The 24,675-nt window shown below is 42.3% G+C and overlaps 2 protein-coding genes across 3 annotated transcripts in view; one reads left to right on the top strand and one right to left on the bottom strand.

Annotated features, from left to right (window-relative positions):
• Positions 1–24,675, bottom strand: part of LOC6540757 (hemicentin-1) — a 43,166-nt gene that overhangs the window by 14,305 nt on the left and 4,186 nt on the right. The window lies entirely within an intron of this gene.
• Positions 16,870–19,111, top strand: LOC6540821 (glycerol-3-phosphate dehydrogenase, mitochondrial). Its single transcript, XM_026978640.1, has 2 exons — positions 16,870–17,527; positions 17,577–19,111. Exons 1-2 carry the CDS (start codon positions 17,015–17,017, stop codon positions 19,014–19,016), a joined length of 1,953 nt encoding a protein of 650 aa, XP_026834441.1. The 5' UTR covers positions 16,870–17,014; the 3' UTR covers positions 19,017–19,111.

The following is a 24,675-nucleotide window of genomic DNA, read 5'->3' as shown; positions in this document are numbered from 1 at the left end:
CCCGATTTCCCCATTTCCCCATTTCCCCCGTCCATCTGAGTTTTCCTCTGGCACTTTTCAACTTCAGTTTCCCCGGAGCAGCTGCTGTTTATGCCTTTTCAGCTACGAAAAAATGCTCAACACGATTTTCGCTGTTGATTTACGTTTTAGCACGTTTTCCGTAAAGCTTAGCCGCCGTTTTTCCAGCTTTCATTCTTATATACCGAACTTTTTTTCTTAGTTGAGCATGACAGGTTGCACTCTGCAGCTTTTCGCTTTCCATTTGAATGCTGTTTCACTTTTCCTTTGCCATTTAATGAGCACCTTTTTACCGCCACTGAGATTTGTCCCTGACTCCTTTGGCCCCAATCCTGCAGGATACAGCACCCGCTATTCTCTCGCATTTTGGCAATGTAAAATGAACCCCATTTGACTGCGCTTACCCTTTGCATTCGTGATTATGTTTTTTTCCTTTAATTTGTTATTTAGCTGCTGTGTGTCAACATGGCTCACGTGACACACAGGCCTCGACTTTCCATTCCCGACTCTGTACTCTGGACGCCAGTCAATCAGTCGGAGCTCCAGAGCTCTATTCACGATCTGGCGTCCGGATTCTATTTGTCCTGGGTCCACCTGCACCCGTTGGCCTCTTTGTGCAAACGCGGGCAACCATTCAATTTGTCAGGCTGGACGGCGGCAGGTTCCCTTTCCCAAACCTAAACTGCCTTTTGAACTTTGTGCAAACAAAACGCACCGGGAAATGTCCGAGCTGAAAAGTGCCAGCCACTTTCAATGAGACCATCCTGTGCGCTTAAACTCGATTCTGATGCCGAGAAAAATTTAAATGCACCAAGAATAACACAAAAGTAAATATTAGCATGTAACAAATTGCACAAATTTTAGTTTTAATATAATTTAAATTTGCGCTTTAAGGAATGCATTTAAAGGCATCGAAATGCAAGGTCTGCTGTATGAACTTTAAGCACGCGCATCCATTATGCAGTGCAGTGATTTTCCGGATATTGAACGGTTTAGTGGTAAGACGGATTACAGATTGTGGTGACGGTAGGTAAGCCTGGCCAGGAGGAGATGGCACCTTCCCATCCTCTGGCCTAATCTCGACGGCCTCCGCAAACCAAATGGTCGTCATAAACAAAGGACACACACAAAGGAAAACTTTTCGCCAAGACGTGCCGCCCACTCGATTTTCGACAATGCCCGCAAATAAACTGCGGATACAGTGGGTGGATAAGGCAAATGTCCTAGTAAAACTTAGCTGGCAACACACATGTTTTAAACATTTAAAAAAATCCACGAAAATTTGATAGAGGGCTCGGAGTACAGGTAAACATATCCTGCTCATTGTCAATTCTAAATACCTAAATGATGGGTAATAATTCATCAGAATACTAATTTATCTGGTAGGTTTTTTAAATTTGTTGTAGCATTTTATTTTTTTTAAATATTGCTTGACTTGCTAAAGTATTAAATCTTTTAAGTTCAACTGTGGAAGATCAAACAGAGCTCAATTCAAAATGTTGGTGACCACATGTCATTATTTTTCTACCCACTGTAAGCTGCTTAGGTCCTCGCTGAGCTTGCCTTCCGCTTCCCTTTTTATGGGCCATCTTTTTTGTTGGCCATTTTTTCCGTTTATTTGGCTTGGGATGTCTTTGGAAGGTGGGGGAGAAAGCTGGAGAAATACTTTTGCTGGCCGTTTATTGTCGTTTATTTCTCTTTCTGCCATTTTTATATTTACGCATATAATCGCTTTCAACGCTTGCCGGCGCCTTGGGAGAGCCTATGGCAAGGACGTGGGTCTGAAGGCGCTTATAAATATGATGTTATCGCTTTTTATGGTCCACTTTTATTGCAGGCAATCAGTCTTGCGTTTTGTTTGCTGATTGCTTGCCATTATTCAAATGTATTTGTTTAATTCCCGGGGATTGGCAGCCACAAATCATTTTAAATCCGCAATATGTCAACAAATATTTGGACAACGAGCACATTCTTTTCGGTTCGTATCGCAGATGCTCCTTGTGCGGGTCATTATTGTGGCTTATATCCTTGGCTAAGGACACTTTGCGCCCCATTACAAGCACCCACTTAGCCACTGGTGCATTCCCTTGCCACCAAAGCAGCCTAGTATAATCACATTGCGTTTACGTAATTAGTTAAGGGATTGATAAGGCGAGCAAATCTTCTGCGCCGAACTCTATTGCCTATTGCCATACCACAGGCCGTGAGAATGTTCCACAAACTGATTATACTTGCACTTTGTTGACAAACGAGCTGATTACATGCCGGCTCTTGCTCATTATGCAATTAACTGGCAACTCAGACCCTCTGAGCCGTCTTTATTGACCAACACCCAACTGTGAATGCGTGTGTGCGTGTGTGCGTTGGCCCTATAAGATGGCCGATGGCTCAGGGCCTATTAACCTTAAAGCTCAAGACTGGAAACAAGTTAATTGTATTAAATTTTGCTTGCCAATTGCTTACACATTGGATACGATTAGGTATGTGGAATGGCGTTTGAGCCTAAATGTTTAACTAAACACTATAATGTTTAACTAAAACTAAGCATGTAATAAATAGCTTAGGTCTAGCGATCCAGCGTTTAATGGTCTCTTAGTTGAACAGACGTTTCACGTATCAGCAAAATTGTAACAACATAAATTTTAAAGTACTATTTGGCTTGCATAAAATTCCGTTTTAATTTTCAATATTTCCCAGCGTGAAATAAACAAAAACTATTCCGCAAACCCAACAGGTTAGCAACTGTTAATCAGGAATGCATACTTTAGCTGGCAGCATATGGAATGCTTTGTGCAAATTGTTTACTTTTGTCATAGAAGAAATACCAACCAAAATCCGACACAAAATCCCAAGCGGCAGAATGCTGTAAATTTGCGCACAGAGAGTTCAGGAGGGGGAGTTGTGCGAAAAAGTGTCTAAGAATGGAATGCAAATATCTACCCGACAATAAATGTAGTTATATATTCTGAGAAAACAGAGGGGACCGCAGAACGAACTGGAGATGTGGAGAAGTGCATTTCGCCAACTTGGCAGACAAATGAACTCCAAGTGAACCCGAAGTACACATGTTAGGAGGATACTTATTGTGTGTCTGGCTGCTAAAATACTTAGTCCGTGTAACGAGTTGCTTGTTCGCCGACAAGACAATGGTTCAATTGCAGATTCATCCAGATCGATGACGCGATCCGAAAAACTCATTAAGAACTTTAATTAAATCGAGAGTCGGCCATGAGCAAGTGCGAAGATTGCACTGCAGCAAGAAAACTCATTATTCATAACGACGCGAAGGCACAGGACTGAGAATCTGGGTCCAGCTGGAGTGGCGTTGGCAGCTGCAACAGCTTGAGTCGGGTTTTCCCGCCCCCTGGAGCATGCTGCGAATAAAAACAAAATATGTGCGAAAATGTGTCGGAAAGTGAGCGAAAACATAAAACATGCCAGCCAGCAGAGTGCGGATCCGGATGCGGATCCAAGGATCTCCCAACTCCCCTTATGACTTATGTTGCAAGGACGTCAGGACTCTGCTGTGGCAGAGTGGCTGATGGGGTCCTTTAGGTGTTGGCCGTGGCTTCAGTCACCTGACAGCAGCCACGCTTAAATTGCGCTGAACGTTTTAATAAATGAGTGTGACAAACGCAGTTGAAAGGATTAGGGGCAGGTGAATTGCGGTTTGCTCACTTAAAAGGCTAGGAGCACGCTTTAAAAATACTGTTTAAGAGATTAAGGAGATTAAAAGCATGAGGCTAACCGAACAAAGCTTTAAAAAAGTGTTGTGCATAATAGTGAACAGACATTTCCTGAGTTCAGTAAGTTCGGATGCTACCAAGTCCTCAAATTCTTGAATTAAACATACGGCTGTCACTCACTCAATTCGTCCTCCTGCTCGAAAGCACTCACTCAACTGGGCGATGTGACAGTGGGAAATTAAACGACATGCAAATTGCATGACCATCAAAAGTGGCCGACACTGCAGTGCATTACTCATACGCCCCGTACGTCAGCGCTTCGACGACTGGCGACATCTTGCCACCGAAAGTTGGGCGAAAGGAGCGAACGGAGCGAAGCGATTCGTAAGTGAATTTATTTCAAACAATTATGCAGCAATTAACAAACAGATGACGGCAATTAAACTGCAGCCAGGCTGGCGGGCGGCGGGTAGATGTCGAGTTGTGTCAAGTGCAGCAATCGACAGGCGGCAGCCGTGAGTTCAACTTGTGAGTCTGCTGCATTATTCAGGCAATATTTCACACACTCACGCGTCGAGAAATGCACTTTATGCCTTCCCTTCGAGCTGAATAATTTTTCAATAATTCAATTGGCCTCGCTCGCTTTTTCCGGCCGGATTACGTATGCGCCGTGTTATCTTCCGGATGGCGGTGCACTTGCGTGCCTCAAGTGGCGGCGTACGATCCTTTTTGATTCGCCATTTAAAGTCATTGTTTGTTGCATACTTCTGGGCGAGCAGAAGAGGCCACCAAGAGTATATTTCCGGGCAATCATTTCCGGCCGCAGAAACCACTTCACAAATTAAGTTGTCAACAATTTCAGCCATATCGCAACGATTTAATCTTCACACCTAAATTATTTATGTAAAAAGCCATGCTTGCCACGCTTGCCACGCTTGCCCCGCTCGCTCACACTTGCCACACCCCCACCCACCTCCCCCCGCCGCATTAATACATACACACAAGTGCCTTGTTAGCCGTCGCTCATGCAATAAAACGCTCAGCTGCTCTTACGTCTGTCGCTGTGTTGTTGCTGGCTGTTGAGCCTTTTGTTTAATAAATTATGTAAAATGCGCCAAATTGAATTTGAAATTCATGCAGCCCTTCGCCTGGTTATGGGAATTAAGATATGTCGACAGTCAGAATGAGCGGTCACGGGGGGAGCTGGGAAATGGTGAAGGGGCAGGAAAATGGAGCTGGAACGAAGCCATTTTCCCAGACATAAAGTCGCCGCTTTCAGTCTGGCACGTACAGACAGTTAACATATGCCTTGGATTTGGGATTGCGGGTAAAATGGCATTCTGCGGTCGGGGTTGAGCAAAGATTTTGCTGGAAATAGGTGTAAATTGGGCTGACTCAATTTAATGACATAAATATTCAAATTTATTCAAATCGCTGGAGGCGGTTAAAGGCGTTGTTTCGATTCGTAATTAAATAGAACTGGCGTTTGTGGCCAATCAACAAATGTTATTTGAAGTCATGCAATTTATGAGTAATGCACTTTGTTGGTTCTGAATTTAAGAAATATATATCAATTTCTATATTTAACTTTAACAATTTCCTTTAAAGATTTCAAAATTAAAGATTAGGGACTGACACGCATTTGTAAGCCTTTACAATAAACCTTGGCCCGCCACGTCTGAGAAAAGTTTCATTCCAGCTGCTTTAAGTAGACCATAAAACCGGAGAAAGCCAAGAAAACGGCGCGGACAGAAGAACTTCTATGGCGAAATAAAAACGAATGGGATTGCATTAATGTGGGCAAGTCAAGACCGCCGGTTCCCAGCATGCAATCGTAAACATAATTTACTCCCCAGAATTCGTGGAAATAATAATTAGGGACTGGATCACAACAAAAGGCCTGGGCCGTTCTGTCCCAGAATTATAAATGAAGTGTGAACAAGAGTTTGTGGCTACTCCCTTTTCCGCTGCCGAAGTCTGCAAAAAAAAAACAAAGGGGAAAAAATGTGAGCCTTTTGAGACATTATTAAAAGTTTTTCGTTTTCCCCCTTTTTTGCGGGATTCTTTGGGGGCAGTCATTTACATTAACATCCTTTCATCCTGTGTTGACAAAAATATCAAAATGAAATTGCTGCATAATTTGTTCTTTCCGCCTCGCGTCTCCATTGCTGTTTGCCGAGTGTCGTTGGGGAAACTTTTCTATTAATTTTTGTGGCCGTCATTTGGCGGCCAACAAAGTGTAAATAAATACAAGCAGCTCCACCCGCAGTTTCCTCGGAAAATTTCTTATCTTGGGGACCGTCGAAGCGCAAACTTAAATTAAAATGTTGGCAGGACATTCGTTGAATTATTCAGCAACTTTGTGGCAAACTCTTTGGCTTTTTATTTTGCGGCCAGTTGCCTGCATTGAAGACAAATGTAAATTTTCTCGCGACATCTGTTTTAATGTCTTCGAGGACTTCCGCGTTGAACAAGCTAAGTGAAGCTCGGTGGGTAATTAAAAGAAAAGGGGAGTTCCTATTTACTCACAGTGCATTAAACAAATATTGAAATGTAAACGAGAGGGTGGAAATTTATTGATGTAACCCCTCAATAAATATCATTTAAAACCCTAAGTAGAGTATGCAAGGTATACATAATTTAACTGACTGTTTGGTGGATGGTTGGTGCTGCCATAACTTACAAATGTTTGGAAAGGGAAAGCAGGATTTTTCATTCGCTTCAAACAGTCGCCGTTTAACTTAAATTGTCTTAAATTTCAACAGGCTGTCGCCGAAGAGCCCGGCGGCCACAGCGGTCATAAAAAATGAATGTGGCCAACTTGACTCCAATCCGGAGAGTGGCTGGGAAAGGGACTACGACCACCCAGCTCCAGACTGGCTGAGGTGGCGAAGGCCAGAAAGTCAAGCAGCCCGCCTTTCACTTGGCTCACAGCTCCAGCTCAGTGGGTCCTGGGGGCATAATTTCCCAATTGCAGGCTCATGTGCCGCACACACAGACGGCAAATCCCTTTAGCCATCTCTCAGCAACTCGCTCGCTCCGGGATTCCCTCTTCAATCAAGCACAATGGGCCGTTGAATCGCTTAAGCGCCCTCTTTCCTTGACTCCCTACTCGAACACACACTTCCCCATAAAACAACACTTTGCCACGGTCAGTTAGCAGTTACGCACCGGCCACGGCCACGCCCACGCCCACGAAACGCCTCCTTGCAGACTTGCCCCACTTGTTATTTATATTATGACCACTCACAGTTGTTGGCTCATTGTCATAAATTTTCCCAAGTGTTTGCCGTGCGGCCCATCCGGAAAAGTGAGAGTGGAAAGATCTCCTTGTTGTTTGTTTGTTTGTCTTGGCTGACGTATCCCGCGGGTCATTGTAGCCAAACAAAGGCAGCCTCTTGGCCAATTTATTAAATTCCATAAATTGTTCATGCAGGCGGGTAGTTGTCTTTGCAATGTTTACTGTATTTCGAAGTCAACCAGTCAAGTGCTCCGTGGCATCAGAGTGCGTTTCTCTAACCAAAGATAACAGCCAATTCATGTTGATGCCGCATTTATAAGCAGCAATTGCAGCACACTCGTCGGAAAAGAGTTGGCTGTTCAGGAGTAATTACTCCGCAGGCAGAATGTGCTAGCCCATATGCGTTTTGCACCTCGCCGAGAAAGTTTTCAACACGCCCGAATGGAAGTTTGAGGCGCTCCATTTGAATTCATGTTAAGGCAACCACTAAGCGCATAATCTTGTAAACTTGGCCAAAATTCTCCAAATGCCATAACTAAAATAAGCAAGCAGCCAAGGATGCTCAGCAAAGGGAGTGAAACATATTATGCCCGAGGGCACAGCCAGATTCTGAGCATGGCTTCCTTGCCAAAGTTTTTGCAATGGTAATGGTACTGGTACTGGTACTGGAACTGGAACTGGTGCAAGTGCTTGATGCAAATTATTTGGCCTGGAGGTTAACTAGGGTCGTTTAGCAAATGCCTAGCCCACAAAAAGACGCAGCAACAGTGGAGATGACCTCGTGACGGAGAGCTTTAATTAGGAAAATGAAAGAAGTCCTGTGCAAACTAAAACTAGAAGTGGGATATAAAGGATGTTATATCAAACGGGCTAGGACTCGAATTTAATGTATGATAAGCATAAAATAGGTACTACAAGAAATAGTTTACTGCCCAACTTGCATGATTTATTCCATATTTTAGAGCAATCTGAGGCATACATGTATAGACATAATTGCATCGAACATCTAACATCACCCATTTATATTGCTGGACACAATTGAACACTCATCACTCGTGACTTTCGCTACGCGTCTCGTGACTCCTCCGCTCACGGTGTCATCCCTAGAGCCACCGTCTTTTTATGAGTCCTGCATGCATTGGCATTCATGGGAGTGAGCCCAGTATTTTTGCGGGCCCAACGAGTGGGTGGTGACTGGGAGGACCGGAGGGCTTACCACAGTCTGAGCTGCATCTCCGAGCCCAACAACAATGGCAGGTACAATAAATGCCTTTCAACTGCGGTTTCACATGCACTTGAAGTGAAGTGGCGGCGAATGGAGGGCCTTGCAGGGAGTTGACTTGGGGTCAGGGTGCACGGGCTTGGAGGGAACTGGAACGGGTCTGGTGGCAGTGTCATAAGCCTCAAGTGCTATTTGCAGTGAAGTGCAGCATACATGATAGTTGGGGTGTCGGCTCCATGGAGCTGGAGATCTCTCCCCACAATTTGGGTCTCTGCGATTTCGCATCTTACTTGTTTAGCTCGGTGCTGGTCTGGTCCTAATGAAACTTTATCCCCGGAGTGCTAAATGTCTGGCCAGATGGCCGGGCTCTAGCAGGCACCAGCGATTGTGCACTTTCCCCAACTTTGTTTCGGTATCTGGACTGGGTTATTACCAGCATCTGTATCCGCATGCTTATTTTTCATCTCGAAAATGGAATGTGAACGACCTACTTCAGTTGGTCATAGTTGCACTCACCCAGAAATGGATAAATCTTTCTAAAAGCTCGAGTAACTCAATCCGTCAATCGAGCACTTTATTTCGTACAATTACCTAATTGTTCTGTTTCTGACTTTTAATGCAACAACAATATTTACGCACTACTGGCTTTTCCAAAGGCGATTCAAAGAAAACAACACGTGCAATTAGTTTTCAATTGAAGTGGGTGGCAGAGCAATTGGATCCTCGGGCAAAGAATGCTCGGTAAATTGGCTGAAACCTGGAAACTTTACTCTCGATTTGTGCCACGGCACTGCGATGTCGGATTCTAATTAAGATTGATGTGTTTATGGTGTAGCCAACATTTGACTTTCCCAACTAAAAGCTCGACAAGAGCTCGAGTAGCGTTCGTGTCTAGGGGTCCCAGTTCGATTTCGATTTCGATTTCCACTTTCCACAGCTCGGCATTTCCTGCTCCTTTGTAATTATTGATGAGCTGCGCTTTGTCTTTCGACTTTTTTAAGTGTATTAACGTAATTAGCCAGCCATCGAAAACGTTAAGCGATTTCCACTGCTCCATTAAATTCGCTGCACTTAAAGCTCAATTGTGGGGCATCTATCGCCTGGCTCTGCTCCGTGCTACTGCTATTTTTCGTCTGTCTAGTCAATCAAAATGTCATGAAAGTCTGGCAGTCGATGAACTGATTGACAAGCAGGAGAAAAAGGAAACCCATGCTCCACTGAATCATGGCGCTGTGGATGTGCGCATGCAAATTTCGGGCAGTGTGCGATTGTTGGTCTGTGTGTGGAGTTCCCTGGCTTGTGTGGTTAACCACAAGGCCAGGAATCGTTGTCGTCTGCTGGTCTCCCAGGTGTCTATTGGCTTCCAAAACCACTCACCTTAAATTGGCCTTTATGGTGGCGAAGCCAGAAGAAGTCGGAAAGGTCATTTAATTTACCTAAAGAACGCCTTTTTAACTAATAGTCTGATCTAATACGCCTGGAAATCCATATATAATATATTATATAGATAGCATTCAGGCATTCAAGTCATAAATATCTTTCGACTTCCTACTTCAAACTCCGTAATCGCAATCCCATTTGACGTCACAGCCATTGTCTAGCTCTGTAAAAATATCAATAACAGCAATTACATTTTCTATTAACGAAATCACAACAGAATGGGTTTTCCCACAAAGCAATGCCAGCACAACATCATCCATGTCTGCCACCTCATCATCCCCATCCCCATCCACATCCACATCCACATCATCAAAATCATCTATAAAAACAATCGAAGCCAGGCAGCGGCAATTGCCGAACCGAAAGCAACTCCATTTTCCCCGTCTTTTCCGCGCCGGCAAGTTCATCAAACCGAGCAGGAAAACAGAAAATGAAGCGGGACTGGGGCGTTGGGAAACTCGGGGCAACTGCTGGAAACTGCTGGAAACGGTGGAAACTGTGGGCCGTACATGTGGTCGTTATTGCTATTGCTTTTCGGCCATCTCCGTCGCATTCGCCAGTGGAGCCCTTGCTCCAGCCTCAAATGCAGGATGCGTCTGAAAAAAATACACGTAATTTTGGAGTTGTTTTTTTGTGTGGTTGCTGCTGTTGTTTTTGGCCCCATGCTGGAAACCTCTTCATCATCAAAAGACATGAGATCCATGCGAAATTAACATAGACGAAAGGCGCCGGAGGGGACGTTGTTAGAAGGCATGAGTTCTGCACAAAATTTGCACCACCATGTATGGCAAATGAATGGGAATGTTACTCGGAAAACTGGTAAGGTCGGTCGGAGGGCGGACTACATGAATTTCAGTGCCTCGAAAGGCTTCTGTTTAATGGAGAAGTCGAAAGATGGTCGAATCTCTTTAAAAAAGCCATTGAAAATAATTTTTACTTTAATTATCACTTAAATTGAACACCATATGCATGGCCAATAAAGTGGGAAAACTAAAGTGTCTGCAAGGACCCGTAACTAAACGCCTTTCCGGGCAATTAAATAAACACAATTTTCCAATTGTATTTAAAGTACAAGCTGGCGCACACAAAACACTTAACCCGAATCGCCTTAGACGTCTGCTTAGAGAACGACTCGGCCAGAAAAAGGCCGCTTAACTTCCGGTCAAATAGCCAGCGACATACAGCCAGAGCCAGTTGAACTTCAACCTACCAAATCCTCAACCTTCCATGGGTCCTTGGCCTCAGGACCTCAGGACCTCGGCACGTCCAGCTGCAAAATTTACTTAGCCCCGAAATAGAAGGCAAAAGTGTGAAAAAGCCGACGAAATGTTGTTATCTAAATGCGCGCTGAACTTTTCATGCGAAAGGATAGAGGACGGAACACAAAAGGCGGACCCTTAGACAAAGGATATACACTCATACACTTGTACATATAGACCGACGCCCACATCCAGGCATTCCCAATGCGCTTATTAAAATCCTTTTAAAACCTTACCGACTGCCGGCAGGAAAATCAATTAAGTCGAATACACTTCCCCGAGGATAATTGCTTTCGGAACGAGGAGAACTGCCGCCAGCCAAAACTGAAAACTTTTGTGCCAATGAACATCAGCGCCCATAACGGGCTAAGCGAAGCGTTAAGGCCTAATGGCAACTTGGCCGATTTCTATAGGCCCTTACATCCTTTCGGCCACGAATGGTAATGATGGGATTTGAAAACTGCTGGTGACAATAAATATTTATTAATGCGAATCACTGTTAAATTTTATTTGAAGAGATGTGGTCTTTAGTTAGAAATGCACAAATTTATATAAATACGTCATCAGAACTATTCATATTTCCTTAAATTCATTTCAAGGCAAAAAGACGCGGTACCCGCTTTGTCTATCAGACAAACTCTTAGTTTTCCTTCCGCCTTTATAATTTTTCGCCAAAAACCCAAATTAAGTGCGCTCCAGATTCCTCGCCCGAAATCGTTAAAGTTGAATAAGTTGGTTAATTAATTTCGTTGTTTTCAGAGACTTGAGTTTGCCTTCAGCGACTAAGTGATTTGTTAATTTGTAATAATACGGACGCCAACTGGTTACCGCAATTAGCAATAATGAATGGGCTGCTGCATTTGATTTTAGCAGCCAGCTATTAGCCGTAATTGTAGACTTTTACAGGGCCAAAAGCCAAAGTGAAATTAGCATGCCCGGTGGGCATAATTTGTGAAAAGAAATCCAAACTTTCACTGCCCCCCGCCTTTCCCCGAATAGTCCTGCGCACATATACAATGCGGGGGCGTGGCCAGGACTCTGATTGCCCCGACGTGTTTACAAGCGTTAAGCGGAGCGCCATTAAATGTTATGGCCGTGTGGAATAGCACGATCCATTGAATGCCAGTGTCCAACCAGGTGATAAAGTGTCGAATGTGGCTAGTATCAGAGGCAGGAGGCGAGGATCCAGGTGGCAGGAGCAGGGATTCGACGAAAGTGGAGGTGTTGGCCAGCATTGGATGGTCGATGCTTTCACTGCTTCAAACTGAAACACACAAATTGAAATAGAAAACTTTCCCGATGGAACAAAGTTGGGCGTTTTGAGTTTAATAGCAGTCGCTGGTGCGCAGCTCTTGGTTAAAAGCAAAATAGACAACTTACTGACGGTCAGTCAAAATTAAATATCGATGTGAACGCGAACTTACCTGAAAAAAAGTGAAACAAAATTATTACTAAAATATTTAGCAGCAAGAGGTATTTTGAAATTTTTTTGTTAAATTAGCATTGCTAGAAAGAGAGAGAGATATTGAGAAAGTCATATATTTGTTCACTTTAACACTAGCTGCTCGAACTTGATAAACCCAAAGAATAACTGTTGCATAAGCTGATTATCTTAGACAAAGAGCTTCTTTGAATCTCTTGGCCAGATTGGTCATTAGCAACTGAATTATCCGTAATTCAGAGTCCATCGCTGGACTTCGTGCAGCGAATTTAAATAAGCCGCACCCTTGGACTTTTTATCAAACATGCTGATGTGGATGCCACATGGATGGGTGCAAAGTGGTTGGTACGGAATGCAAGTGCGATGCTCCGGGCAACCGCAAGTTTACTGTAGCATAGCTAAAAAGGCAATGGGGGAAGTCCGGGGAGAGGTACTCAGGTATCGCAGTGGATAATCGATGGCAGGGGGAAGGTCAACCGCAGGAGTTGAACCTTGCGGGCTTGCGGAGCACACAAACAAATGGAGCGGCCACAGAATGACCACCCAGGCAGCAATTAAAAATCCCTCCTGGGGGCAAACGAGCAGCTAATGTCCCGCCTCATTGAGCCATTAATTTCAAGGGAGCCCAGTTAAGGCGGTGGATAGAGCTGGTTTATGTGAAGGTGGGTGGCTAAGCCTGCAACCTTTGCAATTTGTCCACATCGATTAGTGTCCGGCGCTCATCGTCTTCGACTGACAGCATGACAGCCATGTCCACGTCTATTATTTTCAACTTAACATGGCCCGCGCCTCTGACAATTGGCCAGGACATTTACTCTTGCCCCTTTGCCCTTCGTGGGCCCAAAGGGCGCCACAATACGACTTGCTCACCGCATAACTGCACAATGGCCGACCTACAACTCACTTCCTTCCGCCGCACGGCTGCCACGCCCCACTTTCTCACATTCCCGCCCATCAACAGGACCCTTCCCTGCAATATCTTTAATGCTTTTTCCCTTTCTCCCCTTTCCCTTTCTCCCACCCTGGCCTTTTTTCCTGTCGTTGAAACGTGTGTCCAGCGGAAATGACAACGACAGTGGCAATTACATTGTTGCATGACACAAATAGTGTTGCCTACAACAAGGGAACAACAATTGCTGAGACATGGGGCTAGCTAAAGGATAAAAAAGGGGGAATTAAAGGAAGCAGGAGCGACTTAGTGATACCCTAACTCTGCGTTTGGTAAAGATGGCCAAACTCGAATGTGAACAAAATCTCACCTAACTAATGACCACTTTTTTTATTATTCTACATAAATAGTTGTTTTTAAAAACATGTGCAAAATGTATTACCAGCCATAGAAAACAATTAGGAACTAACACGACTGTATCATTACTTATTAGTTATTGATAACCATTTTTACATGCGGAAATAATCACAGCGATCGATCCACATTAAACAAAAGGCCATTTAAATTAAATTTTGCAATCTACGGCGGCAGTTTAAATACATTCAGTATATGCTGTCTTTTGCCCACTGAGTAATGAAAAGGCAGCTATAAAAATAAAATATTTTCATGTGGCACTGCGTGTTTTTCTGGGTGACAGAAAAGGTATAAATTTAATTGATGTCATGCCGCTGAAAATGTGTCACATTTACTCGCTTTAAACGGCTGGCTGCCCTCGTGACGTTTGTTCAATTGTAATCAAATGTCCGTTTGTCCGTTTGTCCGTTTGGAAATCGCTGCGTGCCATATGCCGAATTCCGCACAGTGTCCTGCGTCATGTGGTATGCCACCTTGGGCGATCCCAGGCGCCATTTACCACTGGCCATTCTCCATTTGCCATTACTGTTGCCATGGCCGAGTGCCAAACTAATTGCTACAAATTATCGCCTTTATACTCGGCCCAACTGCTCGAGCATCTGACAGAGAAAGCACTTCCCCTCCTCTTGTCTTGGATTGGCGGACCTTGCCCCGTGCGTGTGCAACTCAATTATGCCACAATACTACAGCTAAATTGGGCTCGATTTTTGGCAATTGAATACGACTTTCGGCGGAATGTTTTGAAAATATTCTAGGCGTTTTCTTCTTTATAAGGTACAATAAAACCAGAAGGTTTTACATTTCCGATGTAATGGTAAGAAGAAATAGGGTATGTGGTATTCAAAAAATTTAATAAAGGAGGCCGAAGGATATATAGCATTGGCTAAATTTGCCACTTGTCCCTATAAATCAAAACTTTCGACAATAAGCACCCCCGAAATAAATTCAAACTTCTGTAAAATGTTTGGGGGCGGGGCTAAGTAAAGGCACCTTGTTGCCAGACAATTTGGGCCACTTAACACCTCGCTGATTGCCAGCCGAAGCGCAACAAATCGTTTATTTTGAATTATTTTAATTATGTTTTTTTCTCTTTTTGCGAGCGTTTTTTAACACATTTTAGATGAATTTTGTACGCTTGTTTGCATTTGCACCGCCAGCTGTTTGTTGTATTTTCACTCCGATCTTTCTAGATTTTTTCCTAGCCTTCGTTGCTGTCGAAGGAAGGCAACATGGGCAAACGCCAATTTCTGTCGCTCGGTTGTCAGGACAACAACAACAGCAATTGTCGAGCGTAATAATAAATGAGAAGTGGAAAAGTTTTGCCGCCGCCGTGCTTATTGTCAAGCTCGGCCAGGCCATAAAAAACAAACTTCAATGGCAATAAGGCGACAAAAAGAGAGCTTGAATACAAAAAACAAGGAAAAACAAAAAAAATGAAAAGCCGGACCAAAAGAACAACGGACAAAACAAAAACAGCCAGAGGAAAAGTTCAAGGCACTGACTTTATAGCTGCAATAATGCCCGTAGACCAACTGGCGGTGGGTGGTGGGTGGTGGGTGGTGGCAGGTTGGTTGGCCCGGGAAGTCCAAAAAAAGAAGAAGGTGAGCCACACGCCAGCAACAGCGAGCCGCAAAACAAAGCCAGTTGCAACCAGGAAAGGGGCTGGAGAAGGCGGGTGGACCAGCTGGTAAGGTGAGCAGGAAACAACAAGGCCACGCCGCATCCCGCCGAATGTGTTGAGGCACTTTGGCGAGGTAACGAAATGTAACAAAGTGCCGGGGCGTGGCGGTCGCCTGGTTTCCAGCAGGCGGCTTTGGAGGAGGGCCAACATGGGCGTGGGGTGGAGGAAGATGGGTATGGGGCATTAGGTCAGGTTTGTTGTGTGGCTTACACCGGAAATTTGTATTTAGAAGGCCTCGGGCGCCGTTCTTGTTGCTCCTTTTCGTGGCCCAAGGAGCGGAAGGATAAGACCCTAATATGGTCAACTAAATTTAACTTTTTAACAAGATCCGGCAGATTTATCTCAAGTTGTTGAAAGACAGCTTAGATCCGAAAATCCGATCTTCGGTTGATTGTTGAATTTCACCTTACCAAAAACGAAATAGTAAGTAGTAGTAGTAAGTAAGTACATACCAAGTTATTTAGCAACTTTTCTTTATCGATTCCTGAACTCCACCGCATGGAGCATAGTTTACCATTTCATGACATGATCTCCACCTGTCTGCGGCATTAGAAACCAAACCAAAGCCGCCTCCCTCGATGCCCATCGAATGTTAATGTGGGCAATCAGCAATCGAAAGTTTATCTATGCCATAGCAGCGTATTAATGGCCAGGTCAATGACAAAAGGACAATGTCGGTCGTCGGAACGGCAAGTCAAAAGCACCGCATTCCCACAGGACACTCATTCAGTGGGGCAAACAGACAAGCGAACCCGATGGCCAACACTTCAGCTCGGAGTGACGGAATGACAGGCTGATGGACAGACCCCGGGCACATAAACAGAGTCAATAGAGAGACAATAGTTGAAAATTAACAAATGAATTGAAATTACTTAAACAAATTCATTAGACGCGCGCCGTGTCAGAGTCCTACATCTGCGGTGACACCACCACCAGGGCGCCCATCTCCCGGGGATTGCCACCATTAATATTCTGCCACAAATGTGGGTGGTTGTGGATGTGGGTGGGAGGTGGAAGGTGGGCATTTATAGCCGCCCCAGGTAAGCATTGGCCCACGCCTCCGCAATTGTCCATCGAAAAGTGGCGAGTTTTTACCCATTTCCCCGCCTTTCACCATCGGCATCGCATGTAATTAAATTTTCCTACCTTAATGTGCTAAGCATTGTAATTTTCTCCCCCTCGTCTGCCAGTCACGAGTTTAAATTGTCAGAAACTGTGACAGCCCGACACCTTTTCGCCCAGGTGTGGAGGAAACTGGCGAGGCGACAAGCCGCATATCTATAATTTTCTTTAATTTTAATTGGCTTTGGCTTTGGTGTGGGTGTGGGTGGAATGTCGCTCAATTACCATGTTTTCAAAATTTTATTGAATTTTTAACTTGTACAGGTCTTCCTGCTCTCCAAAGGGTTAAACAAACTCAGCTCAGGCAATTAAATGAGGACCTTTATAGTCATGGTTAAACGATCATGAATATGAAATGTTTTATTAACCGCTTTTTAGGGCATATACAATATTCCGTATAAAACAATTTATAAACAAATTAGTCTATAACAAAGTAGGTTTGAGATGACTGCCATAACAGAATGACACAAGCATCTTAAAGCCTTCTGTTTGCATACCTTTTGGATACTTTTCGAAAATTTTGGGAAGCGTTGGAAAAACGGCGCGACCCCCGAAATTCTAAATTTTTGTGTATTGCCTTCAGTTAAAGGACCCATTGACTATGGCCAAGCTGGGGTCCATCCTCGCGCGAAGTGCTGCTCATCTCAGCGAGCATCGCCACCTTTTGAACCAGGCCTTCATATTCACCCATCAGCGGAGCAGGGTCAAAGTTCGCCGAAACCACTGTTGCGGAATGAAGGTGGTGCCATCTCGCGCGGAGCACTTAAATGCACTAAAGGCCGAGGAGTTCGACGTTCTGGTCATCGGAGGAGGAGTCGTGGGTTGTGGTTGCGCCGTCGACGCCGCGTGTCGTGGTCTTAAAACAGCCTTAATTGAGGCCGAGGATTTTGCGAGCGGCTCCAGTTCGCGAACCAGTAAGCTGATCGATGGCAGTGGTTCATATTTGGGCACTGCCCTGCGGGAGAAGGATGTCGAGCAGCTGTACATAATGCTGCAAATGATGAGTGAGCGGGTGACCATGCTAAAGAACGCTCCGCACCTGAACCGCATCCAGCCAATGATCATACCCATCTATAGTTTTTTGCAGATGCCCTGCACCTGGCTGGGATTGAAGGTAGGTGAGGAGTTGAGACAAGGCACAGGTGTTTAAAATATATTCCAAGGTCTACGACTGGATATCTGCAGCCTCGAATATCCGCGGATCGCACATCATCTCCAGGGAGGCCACCATGTATGAGTTTCCGCTCCTAAAAACCAATGGCCTTCGCGGAGGTGTCGTCTACTATGACAGTCAGGTGGACGATGCCCGGATGTGTGTCGCACTGGTGATGACCGCGGTGGCCCTGGGTGCCAATGTGTGCAACCACATGGAGGTGGTGGAGATCATGCCACAGGAGGGCTGCTGCCGAGTTGTAAGCGTCAAGGACAGGATCTCCTGCGAGCAGTTCTACATCCAGTCCAAGGCGGTGATCAATGCCACAGGGTCCAGCACGGATGCCATCCGGCAGATGGACAAGGAGGGAACAGCTCCGATTCTGTTGCCCACTCTGGGAACCCAAGTCTCCCTGCCCCGCTACTTTGGTTCCGGACACTACGGCTTGCTGAGTCCGGCTCAGAAGAGTGATGATCTCACTATATACATGGTACCATTTGAGAGCCACATGGTTCTAGGCACTCGCGAAGTGGAGCTGGACGAAGTGTCCGGCCGTGGAAGTCCCACCCCCGAGCCAGATGACGTGGACTGTCTGCTGGAGGCAGCCAAGACTAGGATGGATCCCTGCGTGGAGCTGGGCCGCTGCCACGTTCTCAGCGCCTGGACGGCCATCAAGGCCAGTGTGAGCTGTCCTAGTGACCAAGAGAATGATGATAAGCGTGGATCACCGATCAACAGCTATATGATCGAGGTCAGTGCCGACGGTCTCATCACGCTGGCCGGCGGACGCTGGAGCAGTTACCGCGTCATGGCAGCCGATGCCGTGGATTTGGCGATTAAATCTTGTGGGTTATGCGACGATCATGTGACCTCCAGTTGGACACAGGACCTAAAGTTAGACGGAGCCGAATCGTGGTGTTGCATGTTGCCGCTGGAATTCGTGCAGGACTACGCTGTGCCCATGGACGTGGCGCACCATATATCCGATTCCTATGGGTACAATGGACATGCATTGTTCTCTCAGGCTCCCGATCTGAAGAAGCGCCTTCATCCGAGCTTCCCCTATATCGAGGCAGAGGTTCAGTATGCCATGCGCAATGAGTACGCCTGCACCCTTGTGGACATCATCGCACGGCGCCTGCGCATAGCCTTCGTGGATGCGGCCGCCACGCTGCACATGCTGCCCAGAATCCTCAAGATCATGGCCGCGGAGAAGGATTGGGACGAGGAGCAACAAAGGCAACAGATGATGGCGGCCCAGGAGTTTCTGGTGCGCCAGATGGGTCTAGGCTCAATAGTCCAACCGCGGAGCACTAGCAAGAGCAAGCCGAAAAAGAAACCCTCCTCGGAGGGATGTTGCTGCCGGGCGGCAGTTCGCAGGGGAGCCAGGAGCTACTCCATGTCCAGCGTGTACTTGCCCCTTATGACTCATAAGCTCTTGGCGCAATAGCCAACGTTTCGTTGAGTGTGGGTCTTTCTATGCCATTAAATGAAGTTCGCAACAATACAGTTTTAAATGGAAAACTAAAGATCATGCAGCTGATAGATAGTGTTACTTTATTATGATAGGAAACGGGAATGCACTCACATTAATTCACATTAATTCTGGAGCTCCTCTGATATAGATGTGGTTTCCCGAGATCTTGATATACGTCGTTCATAAGGATCGACATTTACTTATTTATTTAATCAGGTGAGAAACTTTCTAGCGTTTTATTCGAAAAATTGTAATCGACTACGCCTACGCCTAGGGCTGAAGTTCTAAACTCCATAACTCAACTTATCTTAGTCGGATTTTGAAGTGGCTTGCCTTTAAATGTTTCTGGCCCAATTCTCTACAAATCTGCATTCAAATTTAGAAATTTATTTTTTTTTTAATTTTTTGTAATTTTTTTGATGTTATGATTCTGTAGAAATTCAAAATAATTACGAAATGTCCCAAGGCTGAAGTTCTAAACTCCATAACTCAACTAATCTTGATCGGATTTTGAAGTGGCATACCTCTAAATGTTTCTGGCGCAATTCTCTAAAAATCTGCATTCAAATTTAAAAATTTATTTTTTTTAATATTTTTTGTCATTTTTTTGATGTCATGATGTAGAAAATCAAAGAAATTAAAAAATGTCCTAAGGCTGAAGTTCTAAACTCCATAACTCAACTTATCTTAATCGGATTTTAAAGTGGCATACCTATAAATGATTCTGGCGCAATTCTCTAAAAATCTGCATTCAAATTAAAAAATTTATTTTTTTTAATATTTTTTGTCATTTTTTTGATGTCATGATGTAGAAAATCAAAGAAATTAAAAAATGTCCTAAGGCTGAAGTTCTAAACTCCATAACTCAACTTATCTTAATCGGATTTTGAAGTGGCATACCTCTAAATGTTTCTGGCGCAATTCTCTAAAAATCTGCATTCAAATTTAAAAATTTATTTTTTTTAATATTTTTTGTCATTTTTTTGATGTCATGATGTAGAAAATCAAAGAAATTAAAAAATGTCCTAAGGCTGAAGTTCTAAACTCCATAACTCAACTTATCTTAATCGGATTTTGAAGTGGCATACCTATAAATGTTTCTGGCGCAATTCTCTAAAAATCTGCATTCAAATTTAAAAATTTATTTTTTTAAATATTTTTTGTCATTTTTTTGATGTCATGATGTAGAAAATCAAAGAAATTAAAAAATGTCCTAAGGCTGAAGTTCTAAACTCCATAACTCAACTTATCTTAATCGGATTTTGAAGTGGCATACCTCTAAATGTTTCTGGCGCAATTCTCTAAAAATCTGCATTCAAATTTAAAAATTTATTTTTTTTAACATTTTTTGTCATTTTTTTGATGTCATGATGTAGAAAATCAAAGAAATTAAAAAATGTCCTAAGGCTGAAGTTCTAAACTCCATAACTCAACTTATCTTAATCGGATTTTGAAGTGGCATACCTCTAAATGTTTCTGGCGCAATTCTCTAAAAATCTGCATTCAAATTTAAAAATTTATTTTTTTTAATATTTTTTGTCATTTTTTTGATGTCATGATGTAGAAAATCAAAGAAATTAAAAAATGTCCTAAGGCTGAAGTCCTAAACTCCATAACTCAACTTATCTTAATCGGATTTTAAAGTGGCATACCTATAAATGATTCTGGCGCAATTCTCTAAAAATCTGCATTCAAATTTAAAAATTTATTTTTTTTAATATTTTTTGTCATTTTTTTGATGTCATGATGTAGAAAATCAAAGAAATTAAAAAATGTCCTAAGGCTGAAGTTCTAAACTCCATAACTCAACTTATCTTAATCGGATTTTGAAGTGGCATACCTCTAAATGTTTCTGGCGCAATTCTCTAAAAATCTGCATTCAAATTTAAAAATTTATTTTTTTTAATATTTTTTGTCATTTTTTTGATGTCATGATGTAGAAAATCAAAGAAATTAAAAAATGTCCTAAGGCTGAAGTTCTAAACTCCATAACTCAACTTATCTTAATCGGATTTTGAAGTGGCATACCTCTAAATGTTTCTGGCGCAATTCTCTAAAAATCTGCATTCAAATTTAAAAATTTATTTTTTTTAATATTTTTTGTCATTTTTTTGATGTCATGATGTAGAAAATCAAAGAAATTAAAAAATGTCCTAAGGCTGAAGTTCTAAACTCCATAACTCAACTTATCTTAATCGGATTTTGAAGTGGCATACCTCTAAATGTTTCTGGCGCAATTCTCTAAAAATCTGCATTCAAATTTAAAAATTTATTTTTTTAAATATTTTTTGTCATTTTTTTGATGTCATGATGTAGAAAATCAAAGAAATTAAAAAATGTCCTAAGGCTGAAGTCCTAAACTCCATAACTCAACTTATCTTAATCGGATTTTAAAGTGGCATACCTATAAATGATTCTGGCGCAATTCTCTAAAAATCTGCATTCAAATTTAAAAATTTATTTTTTTTAATATTTTTTGTCATTTTTTTGATGTCATGATGTAGAAAATCAAAGAAATTAAAAAGTGTCCTAAGGCTGAAGTTCTAAACTCCATAACTCAACTTATCTTAATCGGATTTTGAAGTGGCATACCTTTAAATGTTTCTGGCGCAATTCTCTACAAATCTGCATTCAAATTTAGAAATTTATTTTTTTTAATATTTTTTGTCATTTTTTTGATGTCATGATGTAGAAAATCAAAGAAATTAAAAAATGTCCTAAGGCTGAAGTTCTAAACTCCATAACTCAACTTATCTTAATCGGATTTTGAAGTGGCATACCTATAAATGTTTCTGGCGCAATTCTCTAAAAATCTGCATTCAAATTTAAAAATTTATTTTTTTTAATATTTTTTGTCATTTTTTTGATGTCATGATGTAGAAAATCAAAGAAATTAAAAAATGTCCTAAGGCTGAAGTTCTAAACTCTATAACTCAACTAATCTTGATCGGATTTTGAAGTGGCATACCTCTAAATGTTTCTGGCGCAATTATCTATAAGCCTGCATTGAAATTTAGAAATTTTTTTTTTTTTAATTTTTTTTGTCATTTTTCTGATGTATGTATTCCAAAAAATTAAAAAATGTCCCAAGGCTGAAGTTCTAAACTCCATAACTCAACTTATCTTAATCGGATTTTGAAGTGGCATGCCTTTAAATGTTTCTGGCGCAATTCTCTAAAACTCTGCATTCAAATTTAAAAAATTATTTTTTTAAAATTTTTTTGTAATTTTTTTATCATGTTATGATGTTGAAAAATTCAAAAACATTAAAAAATGTCCTAAGGCTTAAGTTCTAAACTCCATAACTCAACCTATCTTCATCGGATTTTGGAGTGGCATACCTATAAATAATTCTGGCGCAATTCTCTAAAAATCTGCATTAAAATTTAGAAATTTATTTTTTTTTTTCATTTTTTTGTAATTTTTCTGATGTGATGTTGTAGAAATTCAAAACGAATAAGAAATGTCCTAAGGCTGAAGTTCTAAACTCCATAACTCCATGCAATTTCTACCGATATTCCAGAAAATGTTGAAATTACTCGTTTGCACTTCCACTAGCTGAGTAACGGGTATCTGATAGTCGGGGAACTCGACTATAGCATTCCATCTTGATCTTGTGTTACGTTGGGGCGTTGATTTTGAATTATTGTTATTGAAGCGCAAAAGCCATTTCTTCTTGTTACGCTTATCGTTCATATGTCTCTTATTTATTGGCTCGATTGGGGCTCGAAAATATGGGAATGTTTGTGGGTGGTATTTTATAAGTAGCTCATTTTTCCTGCCACAGCTCGTTAGCCATGTAAATGGGGTTTTTATGGCCGCAATTTTAAAGGGCGTGGAAATTAACAACGAATTTATATGAAAATATACCATTGAAGTCTAAATTATTATAATTGTTAAGTAGCAGAATTATAACAAAATGCAATAGTAACAAAAATGGTTCCCTTTCTGATACTGTACTTATTGCAGACATATGGTTTACACATCATTTATGCACTTCATTTGAATGACGGCTGGGAAAACCTTACGTGAAATCACGCGCGAAATTTCGAACTAAATTAAATAAAACTATTAGTCGGCCGAAGTCAGAACACTTTCACTTTTCGCCACACTTTTTAACAAGAGCCATTCTGCGGTCTTTTGGGCCGCATTTTTATGCTGATTAGTAGAGTTAATAATTTCGAGCACGCGAAACTATTTCGGGAATTTCTTGAAACTTCAAGCATAAATTGCAATGCCCATACCAACGGTCGGTTCGCCAGTGTGGCCAACGCCTGCTTCACTTCATTTCCCCTTTCTGCAACAGCCACTGCGGCGTCGAAAATTTTAATAAGTTTCGCGCAGCAGTCTGAGGAAGTAAGTAATAGGTTAAAATGCAGGCGATGCACACGCGAGCCCATAATAATAAGAATCCTTGCCAACGATTTCGAATGGCAGCCCTTCGTCCTGTTGGCTAAAAACAGCCAGTCAAGGACATTAGCGAGGCACCACAAGAATAGGTATTAAAAAAGAAATAACTCCTTAAAATGGCGAAAAGTAAGAAGCGTAAGAAACGTATAGCGGAAGAACCGCCATAAAATTCTAAATGTAATGGGAGGCGACAATCGGAAATAACAGGAAAATAGTGTGTCATAAAAATGATGTGGTACTGGTGTAAAGTATATCACAGCGGCAGCTGACAATAAAGTAGATATTAAGATCTTGCAAAGGAGATTTAATGTTTGTGAAAAATACCGGAGAAATGCAAAAGTCGTGTTATAAAGTTACTAATACTTATACCCGAGTTGCAATAAAGCATGAAATCGTTTTGAAAATTATATTTATATTTATATTATATTTTTAACCAACTTTTGAAGTGAGCTTATCTGTTGTTAGGCAATAGTAAATTATTTGAAAGAACGCATTGCAACGTTATTCAATTATTTTTGGCACTTGCATACACGGCTGCACTCAAGCCATTTCCGTCTAGCCAAATAAACTGCGAACTAGGAATGGAAGTTTTTCACATCTCCAGCATTGGGAAAATAGTTATTCTTGGACAAGCCATGCATAAAATCATAATATATCTCCACATATACGCAAGCACAAGTTATCTCGACCCCAGTTGAAGTGGAAATGGGAAAGTCGGTGGCCGGGGAAATGGCACTCAGCTGCAAAACATTGGTCCAAACGATAAGTGACAAACATGGTAAGGCAAACAAATGTGTATTTTATACGTATGCCGAATGGAAAAGGCGAAGGCCAAAGATGCACAACTGTCAGATAAGTGTGGAGAGCATTTTGCGGAGTGTCTTTCTGCCCGCAGGTGACATGTTAAACGTCTTGTAAGCATTTGCATTTCCTTGCTCATAAAATAGAAGGCATAAGATGGAAATAAGAATATTTCCTTCCCCTTGGGAACTGCTGGAAAATGTTTCTGTAAAATATCTTTACAATGCATACTCGTATATGTGAGGCAACCACTGAAATATCACGAGGTGGCAGGGGCCAACATCTTTTATCTGCAGTTCATTCATTTTGTTGGCAGCGACTTCAAAGGGGTTGAGTTGTTGGCTTTGGCTTAAAGCATATTTGATTATGTCACAAAATATCCTTGAGCGTGTACTACGTCGTATCTGTCGGCCTCTTCGTT

The sequence above is a fragment of the Drosophila erecta genome, unplaced genomic scaffold (genome assembly GCF_003286155.1).
Source record: "Drosophila erecta strain 14021-0224.00,06,07 unplaced genomic scaffold, DereRS2 tig00000055-arrow-pilon, whole genome shotgun sequence".
Taxonomy (NCBI): Eukaryota; Metazoa; Arthropoda; class Insecta; order Diptera; family Drosophilidae; genus Drosophila; species Drosophila erecta.
Note: the sequence above shows the minus strand (reverse complement) of the source record. Positions and strands in the feature narration are given on the sequence as shown.

Excerpts from the sequence above, each read along its gene's own strand:
- LOC6540821 (XM_026978640.1), top strand. The coding sequence starts at position 17,015 with ATGGCCAAGCTGGGGTCCATCCTCGCGCGAAGTGCTGCTCATCTCAGC. Across the intron at positions 17,528-17,576 it reads GCACCTGGCTGGGATTGAAG|GTCTACGACTGGATATCTGC; the intron begins GTAGGTGAGGAG and ends ATATATTCCAAG.